Source organism: Hipposideros armiger, unplaced genomic scaffold (assembly GCF_001890085.2).
Source record: "Hipposideros armiger isolate ML-2016 unplaced genomic scaffold, ASM189008v1 scaffold_128, whole genome shotgun sequence".
NCBI classification, from domain to species: Eukaryota; Metazoa; Chordata; class Mammalia; order Chiroptera; family Hipposideridae; genus Hipposideros; species Hipposideros armiger.
The window spans coordinates 2,813,937-2,825,329 of NW_017731478.1; the positions used below are offsets into that span (position 1 = coordinate 2,813,937).

Below are 11,393 nucleotides of genomic sequence, written 5' to 3' on the forward strand. Positions count from 1 at the left end.
ATTTGTCACACAGAACCCTTCTTTGCCATGGTGCCTAGGATCATGAGATTTTCTTTTCTTTTTAAGATTTTATTGGGGAATTGGGGGGAGGGGAACAATGTTGGGGAATTGGAGAAGGGAAACAGCCAAGTTGTTGTCTTTCAATCTTAGTTGTGGAGGGTGCAGCTAGCTCAGCTCCAAGTCCAGTCGCCATCCGGCCGCCCATGGGCATCCAGCCGCTCAGCTCAACATATTGTGTTCAATCTTAGTTGCGGGTGGGCATAGCCCACCATCTCAAGCGGGAGTCAAACCCGGCAACCTTGTTGTTAGGAGCACATGCTCTTACCAGCTAAGCCATCCTGCCACCTGTTGGCAGCTCAGCAGCAGCTCAACTCAGGCACAGCTCACTGGTCCATGTGGGATCGAACCAGTGACCCTGTTGCTCAGAGCTCGCGCTCTTAACCAACTGAGCCACTCGGCCAGCCCAAAATTTTCTTATTAATGATTTATACTTAGGGCCTGCTATGGCCCTGAATGTTTGTGTCCCCCTAAAATTCACATGTTGGAATCTTAACCCCCAATGTGGTGGTCTTAGGGGGTGGGGCCCTTGAGAGGTGATGAGGTCATGACAGGGGGAGCCCTCAGGAATGGCATCAGTGCCTTTATAAGAGAAACCCCACAGAGCTCCCTAGCCCCTTCCACCATGTGAGAAATCTTCAACCCAGAGGAGGGCCCTCAGTGGATCACGCTGGCACCCTGGCCTTGGACTTCTAGCCTCCAGAACTGTGAAATATAAATTTCTGTTGTTTACAAGGCACCCAGCATGTAGGCTCTTGAAGGAACTAAGATGGCCTAACATTTTGAGTAATGAATGAGATCCATATTATTTGCAACACAATCTCAATTTCTTTCAACATTTTAGAAGTGCAGTTACTGTTGCCAGATATATATATATATACACATACACACATACACACACACACACACACACACACACACACACACACACACANGTCCCAAGCCAGCTCTTAACAAATGCGCCACTCGGCCTGCCCATGCATTGATTTTTAAAAGTGAATTCATTTAAATATCAAGATTTATCATAGTACAGGTAGTCCATGGAAATAGGAGAAAAAAAGAAAAACACTAAATTTAGCGCCTGAGACTGTTTCTCCCCTTCCAGCTTTTGCTCTTGCTGTTTTCAATGCCTGGAGTGACTGTCCTTATTTCTAGGTATAATTGTCAAAATATGTATCAGCCGGTCCAGTTCGTCAGCCTGGTCAGACTCCTGGGGGTGCCTGCTGTAGCCCAACAGAAGGAGCACCTCTATGGGCAGGGCCCATGCAACATGAAAATACAGGGCCCTTGCTCAGAAAGTATAAACATTTCAAACCACTGACAGAATAGTAAACCAAGTATGGGCCCTTCTAAAGACAGGGCCCTGTGCGACTGCTCAGGTTGCATGCCTGTGACACTGGCTCTGGGTGGGTGGATGCCTGGGGCATCATGATCTGGAAACTGCTCAGCCCTGAGGTCATTCTGATTGGTCAGGATCTCTGCACGCTGATGGTCAGATATTTCACTCTAGCCCCTGCTGCTGGCACTGCTGGTTGTGTGTGTGTGTATGTGTGTGTGTGTGTGTTCATTCCCTAAACCCATGAGCAGGATAATAGTATGTGCTGCAGGGAAACAGGGATCCCCAGCCTTGCAGGAAACCATCTTTTATCACCTTGCACCAGTCTCATGGCGACAGACAGATGGACATGAATGTCTATACTGGAGATTCTGGGATGAAGAACACAGATGAGGGCTCCCAGACTGGGGAGAGGCCCTGGATCACCCAAAGTTTCTCTGCAACCCCACCAGGCAGGGCAGGGAGGAGAGCCCTGGTCTGATGGGAAACCCTAGCCAGGTGATGAGGCAGACAGGTAGGGTACTCAGGCAGAGGTGAGAGGTCAGAGGTAGAAGGGCGATCAATCATCCCGGTGTGCCTGAGACTATCCCAGTTTTAGCACTGAAAACTCCAAGGCCCTAGAAATCCCTCAGACCTGCGCACACCGGGACACTTGGTCACCCCAGAGGCAGTATCTTTGGTGGGCTCCCCTGACAGTTTGCAAACTCCTGCAAAACCAGCCCCTGAGTCTTTCCACCACCCCATCTGCCTGACAGATGACATAGGACCAAGGGGCCTAATATGCTGGGTGCCGGGCTGATGTGTGTATAAGGGGATGTCCTTGGGGACTGTGCCATGGCAGTTGTCTGCCAGCCCAGAGCAGCCAGGCTACCCCTACCCCCCACTCTCTTGAGGTGGTTCTCAGTGCTCACCACCCCTGGGAGCTCCAGTCCAAGCTCTAGCCATAGGGCCAGCACCTACTCTGATTGGTCATACTGGTTATTAAATGTGTGACTGTCACCCCCTGTCCGAGGGCAGAGTCTTTCTGATGCCATCACAAACCCAAGTGCTCTACTGGTTTCCCTAGGTTCCCAAGCAATTGTGCCATCAGACCCCACCCCCAAGGGTTCCCTGGAGAAGCAAGGGAGGGGAGAGCTGAGGCTCACTCCAGCACAAAAGGATCCCCTCCAAGGGCAGCTCACCTGGCCCAGGGACTCAGAACACACATGACTCACCCCACTTGAGCTGAAACAGGTACCTCCCTGGGAAGCCCCAGAACCCTAATGCGGGACACATAACACGGGGTGCACTGAGCCGCTGATGTCCCCAATCCTTTGCCAGCACCCTCTGGCCCCACAGAAGCAGCCAGTATGCCTATCTCCAAGTGCCTGAAAAAGTCAGAGCCCCTGTGGAAGGGATGGGACTGGAAGGCCCAGAAGAACGGACCGAGGCACCAGGTGTATGCTGTCAACGGCGACTGCTATGTGGGAGAGTGGAAGGACAACATGAAACATGGTGAGTGGGGGGCCCTCGGGGCCGAGTGGAGAGTATGGGGTCTGAGCCAAGGAAGCAGCGTGCAGAGTTCACTGAGGACCGAAGATGTGTTCCCTAGGCTCCTCTCAGGAGTGAATGATGACGTGGACCAGCCAGGGGACTCCATGTGCTGGGGCTCTGGAAAGGAACTCAGCACTGACCAGCTGAGGGAAAGTCTCAGGGACCCGCGGGGCACAAAGCAGCCTTGATACTACAGCCACAGCCACAGCCACAGCTGGGGCTCAGGGGACCCCAGCTCAGTCCCTACCTTCTGAGACCTGTGCTAAGCATGGTGCTGGCTAACAGCAGGAAAAGGCAGATCCGAGAAACCAGCTTGCAGCTAGGATACTTGTCTTCAGACTCAGCTCTGATGTGAGGTCTGACCAACAGGGGGTGAGGGAGCACCCCCCCACCCCATCAAGTAGCTGGGGCTCAGACTTGAACTGAACTGGTTCTGAGTCTAACCAGCAGGGGGCACAGGGGCCCTTGTGATACATATTAAGCCCTGAAGAAAAAAATAGTTTTTATTTTAAAAAAGTGACATGACTTCTCACTCCACTCTTGCAACTCCAGATTCTATGCTCTTAGCTAATCACTCTTCTCTACTGCCTTCCTGCATGAAGTGCTTTGGAATCCATAAACCTGGCTCAGAATCTCAGCTCCACCAACTATGACCTTGAGTGATCATTCACTACACCACTCTAAGCCTCAGTTTTCCTGTCTGTAAAATGGGAATAATACTTACCTGTAAAGATAAGAGATGACATCTATCAATTACGTAGTCCAGGTTCTGTGCAAAAGGGGAACTTCTGGAATGTTCCCTGAGGGCTGAGCATGGCAGGGATGCTACTTAGAACCTTCCTTGTCCAAGAAGCCCTCCAAAGCTGACCCCACTCAGTGTGTTACACAACACCTACACTCAGCACTGGCTTAAAGTCAGGTTTTATGTGGCTGCTCAGAGCTCTGTGTGTGGTTAAAGGATGCCCGCGTGTGTGCTTCAGTCCTTGTGGGCAGGCTGTGGTGTGGACAGAGCCCTGGACTAGGAGTCAGAACCCTGAAGTTCTGGCCTAGTGGCGCATTGGTTGGGAGCTGCTTGGGATGCCAGAGGTCCCCGGTTCGGATCCCACATATGAGGGCCAGTGATGCTGCCCTTTGCAGCTGGGATGCTGAACGACAGCTCGGCCTAGCGCTGGGCTGCCGTGGGTCGCCTGCGATGGTGTAGGCTGCAGCCCCTGCTGCAGTGGGTTGCCATGGTCTACCGTGTGTAGCCAGCAGCCAGCGTGAGCAGCCATCCAGAAGCCTGCTACTGATCTGCCTCGCCCGGGAAGAGCGCAATGATGGTGCCAACTTGGGCCAGTGAAGCAACGTCCTCCACAACTAGACTGAAGAACAAAGGAACAGCAACTTGTCTGTTCCCCTTCCCCCAATTCCCCAATAAAAATCTTAAAAAAAAAAAAAAAGACCCTGAAGTTTTGAGCCTGGCCCTACCACAGAGCAGCTGTATGACTAAGTAAGTCATTTCCTATTCTCTGGATCTTGGCTACCCCACCAGTGATATGACCTTGTGGGTTGTTGTGGCTTTCTGAGCCCTCTTCCTGTGTGAGTCCTGCCTCCTCTCAAGCTGATGATGCTGGGGCTGCAGAAAGCAGACCTGTTGCAGAATGGAGGCCTAGCTCCCCACCCGCTTCAAGACACATCTTTTTGACCAAACTGAAGTGAGTTGCTGTGATATACATAGATTGGAAGAGGTTTAAGAAAAAAAAAAAGTCATCATGCTAGGGCAAGGATAGGGTGGCCCCGGGGGCTTCCCAGAGTCTCATTCACTCACTCCACTAACACTTACTGTGCTCCTAGTCCATGCCAGGCCCTGTACTGGGCACCTGGCATAATTCCAACCACAGGGAGCTAGCAGTCTCACAGAGAACCTGCACAGTAGGTAATATCCCATTTTACAGATGAGGAAACTAGGTCTCAGAGAGAGAGGAAGTGACTTACTCAAGGTCATCCAGCTAAAAGCGGCTGTGAAGGGACTACAGAGGAGACATGCAAGGGGCCATGAGGACCTAGTCAGAGAGGTGATGTTTGAGCTGAGCCCAGGCAGATCAGAATGATTTATCCAGGCAGAGTGGCACATCTTCTAGATATTGGAACCAGAATGGAGGGGTGGGCCGGCTGAGTGGCGTGTTGGTTAAGAGCTGGCTTGAGATGCCAGAGGGCCCCAGTTCGGATCCCACATCTGAGGGCCAGTGACACTGCCCTCTACAGCTAAGATGCTGAACAATAGCTCAACCTGGAGCTGGGCTGCTGTGAGTTGCCGGCAACGGCGTAGGCTGTAGCCACTGCTGCAGTGTTGTTGCCATGGGCTACTGTGTGTGGCCAGCAGCCAGCGTGAGCGGCCAGCAGCTGCTGTGAGCGGCCGTCCAGAAGCCGGCGACTGATCTGCCTCACCCGGGAAGAGCGCAATGATGGTGCCAACTTGGGCCAGTGAAGCAACGTCCTCCACAACTAGACTGAAGAACAAAAGGACAGCAATTTGTCTGTTCCCCTTCCCCAATTCCCCAGCGCTGTTCCCATCCCCCAATTCCCCAATGGAAAAAAAAAAAAGACTGGAGGGGTGTTTTGGGGTGTTAAGCCTTGTGCAAAGAACAGACTGGAAGCCAGTGTGGCTGGAGCAGAGAGAGTAAGAGGAGAAGAGGGTGGGCGGGTCAAGAGAGCCAACCAGGAACAGCATGGAGGCCATAGTGGTTGGAGGACAGTCTGGCAGGTGGGATCGGAGGACACAGAAGGGACTAGAGCAGTATGAGATGGGTCTCCACGTGTTCAGGAGAACCGAAGAAATGTGCAGAACATTTCCCATTACAGAAACGGTCAATGAAAGAAATTCCAAACATAAAGAAAGGTTTAAAGAGTTTATTATGAGCCAAGAGTCTGGAGGCTAGTCTCAAAGAATTGAGATAATGCTCCCGAGAATGGCAGTTCTGTTGTTTATTTTACATGTTAGAATCGAAGGAGAAGATGTAAGGCAGGCAGGTGCATGAAATCCACTGGTGGTCGATTACAGAGGCTGGAGAAAGCAAAGGGGGAAATCTCTAGGACTGGATAGAAAGTAAGAGAGATACCTACTTCTTTACACGGGTGGGTGCAGGACAGTTACATTTCACATACAGAGCTTACAGATGTTGCAGGTAAAAGATAATAATGAGGAATGTTGAAGTTGTCTTGCCCCACATCTGGGTCTGGAGGAGATCATTTTGACATTTTAGTATTAATATGTTATTCTAAATGCACAAAAACAATGGACAAGGCTTGTTCAAGGTAGAGATTAATCTATCACATAAGCCTTAGAATGTGACTTCTCACCATTACTTGTTCAGTTAGGATTTTTTATCAAAACATCCCTTATGGTTACTTTTAGTTGTTGAACTTGTCAGGCTCGCCAAGGTATCCTCTTTTTGTTCACAAAACCCTGGCCATCTGGTGTATCCATTCCACATTATTTTTATTTATTTAAAGATTTTTTTTTCCATTGGGGAATTGGGGGAGGGGAACAACGTTAAGGAATCGGGGAAGGGGAACAGACAGGTTGCTGTCCTTTCATTCTTCAGTCTAGTTGCGGAGGACTCCGCTTCACTGGCCCATGTTGGTATTGTGATCATTGCGCTCTTNCTTGTCTGTTCCCCTTCCCCCAATTCCCCAGCACTGTTCCCATCCCCCCAATTCCCCAATAAAAAAAAATCAAAAAAAAAAGAAAGAAAAGAAACTCTCTGGCTTTTAACTAGCACCTTCCTATCTTCCCCCCTCCACCATCCCCAAGCAACCACTAATCTATTTCCTGTCTCTATAGATTTGCCTTTTCTGGACATTTCCTATAAGTACAATCATACAACATGTGGCCTTTTGTGTCTGGCTTCTTTCACTCAACATGATGTTTTCAAAGTTCATCCATGTTGTAGCATTTGTCAGTGCTTCATTCCTTTTTATGGCTGAATAACATTACCTTGTATGGATGGACCACATTTTGTTTATCCATTCATCTTTTGATGGACTACACAAGAGAAACCCCTTCACTCCAAGTTGCAAACAAATTCTTTGAGAGGAACCCAGCCAAATTCTGGTCATTCATATCTGGCAAGTAATTATCAGAAGAGTACTTGGGACATGAGCCATCATTCTTGATGCCCCCGACACTTCAATATTGGGGAGTAGCCAGTCCACAGCACCTACTCAGGAGTTTGTCAATAATGCAACCACACTCTAGCTCCATAGGAAAAATAATCTCATAGATTTGTGACCTGTCATTCCAGCTGGCCTGAGGATATAGATAAGCCTTAACCTGGCCCAGATTCTTCTCTAGGGGACAGTCCTACCTTCCCCTGAAACAGAGTCTAATTAGAGGCTGTGAAAGGCCTCCTTGCAGTGGTAGGACTGAGGCTGATGACCGTGTCTTAGGGAGAAAGAAGATTCTAGGCCACAAAGTGCCATTCAACAGGCAGGAGGTCAGCTTTGGACAAGGCCAAAAGACCTACCTGGCTGGGACTGCTGGCCAGGTACCTGAGGAGGAGAGGAAACTGTCATGAGGAGAACCACATAGTGTCAGCAGCATGACTGGCCAGGGGCGACTCTGGACACGAGCTAGGCAACTCAGGAATTTGGGAAAAGCCAATAATTTCTGTGAGTTATTGGAACTGAGGTGATATGAAGAGCAGCCATTTTCCACCATGAGCCTGAAAAAGCTGATTGGCAGAATGAGAACAACAAAGGAGAGATGGAGGGAGGAGATGGCTTTGCTGTTGACAGCTTCTCAATATTCTTGTATCCTTAATGCACTTCCTTTATTGGATAGTATTAGATGGTGTCTCTAATTGCAACCAAAAGAACCTTGGATAAAGCAAGAAGATACATTGTGGAAGTTCTGTGTCCATTAATTACCATCTACTGAGAGAGACACATGCACTCAACAAATGAACTACAAATGATGCGATAAACGTGGAAATCGGAGCAAAATTCCCATTCCAACAGGAGTGAAGAGCAAAGCAATAAAGGAGAGCCCATTAAAGAAAAATTACACCTCAACAAATACTGTATGAATCCACTTATTTGAGTGTTGCATTATAGCCAATTCCGTTACCACCCCCCTACATTAGCCTCTGACCCATTAGTCGAGAGAGTGTCTGGGAAAACTGAGGCCGGATGGAATGATATCTGTAAAGCTCTCTCGGGGAGTGTCTCAGGTGACTGGGACCTATTGGAATGATAATAGTTATCTCCCCTGGGAGGACACAGTAACAGTGTCTTGGGGCTNAAAAAAAAAAAAAATCTTTAAAAAAAGAAAAAGAAAATAATTGTTGATAAGGAGGTTTTTTTTGGCCCACCTGCTTAAGACTTTCTTAGTTTCCCCAACTTCTCCCTGTTGAACCAGGCCACCATGGTCAAAAAGTCACCTTCTGCCTCGTCTCCTGCCATCAAAGCAAGTTCAAAAACACAGTGGTTCTGGCCATTGGATTTGTATCCAAACTTTCTCAGTTTGGCATCTAGGCCTCCTGGCTCCCAGTCTATCCCACCATATTTTAGGACACAGTCTCTCTTGTTATAGTCTCCGTTTCAGTCAAGACAGTCTCCAGAGTACACTACAATCCTACCTCTAACCTTGCCCAGGCTATTCCTATACCTGAACCTATACCATGGTCCTTCCTCCCAGTGTAAACTCTTCAAGAGCAGGGGCTGAATTATAATCCATCTTTGAATCTCCAGTACCCGGCACAGTGTACATACATAAAACATAGCTTTCCACAAATGTTTATGGAATAAGTTGATGAACTGACACAAGGGGCTTTCAAAGCATTTATACATTTATGACAAAAATCACCCTTAACTCTGCAGTCTTTTCTTTTCTGGCTCTATTTAACGTATCATCCTTACGATTATGACTATGTACGTTTATGAGGGCAAGAACCTATCCACTATTTAATTTTGTTTTGTTTTGTTTTGTTTTTTTTAAAGATTTAATTGGAAAATTTGGGGAGGGGAACAGTGTTGCGGAATTGGGAAAGGGGACCAGCCAAGTTATTGTTCCTCAATCTTCGCCGTGGAGGGCGCCAGTCACCATCTGGCTTCGTCGGCAGCTAGTGGCCTCTAAGCTCAAGGTGTTGAATTCAGTCTTAGTTGCAGGTGGGCGTAGCCACCATCCCATGCGGGAGTTGAACCAGCAGCCTTGTTGTGAAGAGCATGCTCTATCCACTGAGCCATCCGGTGGCAGCTCAGCTCAAGGTGCCGAATTCAGTCTTAGTTGCAGGTGGGCATAGCCCACCATCGAACAGACAATCTTGTTACACCAGCTGAGCCATCCTGCCACCTGTTGGCAGCTCAGCGACAGCTCAGCTCAGTCGCTGCGTCACTGGCCCATGTGGGATCTGAACCGGGGTTCTGCTGCTCAGAACTCGCACTCCTAAGCCAACTCTTAACCAATGCACCACTAGGCCGGCCTTATTTTATTTTTTTTGTAATACTGATTTCAACCTGGACACACATAGAAGGCATTCAAATGTTTCTTTATTGAGTCTTAGAGTCTTCTAGAAATGTACAAATTCGTGGTGGGGGGGGGGAACTTAGGGAAAGTCTTTCCTCTCCCTCAAACCTTTATATAGCATACATGTAAACAATAATCTTGTAAAACCTTTTTAAAATCGAAAAGTAAGGTCTCTATGATCATATTCTGGCCTTTAAATTTCTAGATTTAGTAATTTTGTAGCGGAGCATTTGGCACAGTTGCCAAATTCAGCTACACTCACCTTTGCAGCGCTTTCTCCCTCCGCCCTTTGGCTTGTAACACGATTCCGCCCACTTCCGGTAGGGCCACCCAGAGCGCAAGCGCAACCCCAGGAGCCATTCATCAATCTCTATGCCCAGTGCTGAAGTATGCGCATGTGCGAAAATGGGAGGGGATGGGTAATTGCGCGGGAGAATGTAGCACTACCGAACTCACGCGACTGTCTCCGCCTTCTTAAATAAGCGGGAGGAGCCGAGAGCCCTCTCAGGGTTCAGGTGGCGCACGCGCAACGACTGCAGGAACGTGGCGGAGGAACGAGGGCGAACCTTTACGCATGCTCATTTAAATGAGGCACGAAGCTTTTTACGTCAGCATCATAACCCACCTCCTTTCTCTCTTAACACGCTTCTGACTTTTAAAGGGCCAGAGCCTACTATGTGCCAGGCTCAACTTACGTTGTCTCCTGTGTGCTTTTTCCAATTGTCCCTTTTGTAGTAATTACCTTAATATGTATATTTTTGTATAATGTTTCCCCTCGCCCCAATTGTGCCATTCCCTTGGAGAAAATTCTCAGAAATTGGAGGCAAAGTGGTACTCTGGGCAGGTCTTCCTAGAATCTAGGTCCTAGATCATGAGATCTGAGACTGAATCCTGGTGCAGCAACTTCCATGCTCTTTTTTACTCTGGATATCTTACCTAACATCTGTGAACTTAAGAGTTTGCTGATTTTAAAAATGCAGATAAGGATTCCTACCTACCTCATAGGATTGTTGTGAAAAGCACATTTTTTTTAAAAAGTCTCAATAAGTATCAATATGATGCCTCACACCAGCTATTAAGTAAATAAATAAGTAGTAGTCATTGAGTGAAATTATTCAATCAGAAAATGGTTTTATAGTTCGTGTAACATAGTTCCAGATGGTTCTTCAGGAGGAAATACCTAATTGCCAGGATGGCTAGCAGTATGTAATGGTGCCTCTTTCTCCACAGTGTTGCCAGTATCACAGTCCATCATTTTTACACATTTTTCCTAGTCTAGACAGTATGTAATGGTGTGGCAGGGTTATTTTAACTTTCATTTCTTTAATTGCTAGTGAGGCTGTGCGTTTTTCCTTGGGATGATTTATTAACTGTATTTCTTTACTTAACAACTGTTTTCAAACACTGTAATTTCTACTAGCTTATCCCTGCAGACATTATGTTAGGTTGTGACACAGCATTTTTCTGACAAATAAAAAAAAAAAAGAGGATTTGGGGTGGAGAGAGATAAAAATGAAACTTTCTAAGGAAGGGATAGAGACTAGAGGATAGAGATCTCAGAAGCAGTGCATCCAGTAGAATTTTCTATGAAAAAGGAAATATTCTGTATCTGTGCTGTCCCTTATGGTAGCCAGTTGCCATATGTGCCTACTGAATGAATCCTTGGAATGTGGCTGGTGTGCGTGGGGAGTTGAATTTTTATTTTTATTTAACTTATATTTAAATATAGTCACCTCTTTGATGTCATAACCCTAGAGATTAGGAAAGGAGAGAAAAGAGGGGAAAGAGGGGCCCTAAAGAGTCACTTGGGGGCCAGCCAAGTGGCTCAGTTGGTTAAGAGCGCAAGCTCTGAACAACAGGGTCGCCAGTTCAATTCCCACATGGGCCAGTGAGCTGCACCCGAGCTGAGCTGCTGCTGAGCTGCCAACAGGTGGCAGGATGGCTCAGCTGGTGAGAGCACAT

At 47.8% G+C, this 11,393-nt stretch overlaps 1 protein-coding gene across 1 annotated transcript in view; it reads left to right on the forward strand.

Moving 5' to 3' along the window:
• The first annotated feature begins 2,498 nt into the window (after positions 1-2,498).
• Positions 2,499-11,393, forward strand: part of MORN3 (MORN repeat containing 3) — a 17,988-nt gene continuing 9,093 nt past the window's right edge. Inside the window, exons 1-2 of the mRNA XM_019648888.1 lie at positions 2,499-2,626; positions 2,714-2,887. Coding sequence (XP_019504433.1) covers positions 2,743-2,887 — 145 coding nt within the window. The 5' untranslated portion in view covers positions 2,499-2,626; positions 2,714-2,742. The remainder of the gene's footprint in view (positions 2,627-2,713; positions 2,888-11,393) is intronic.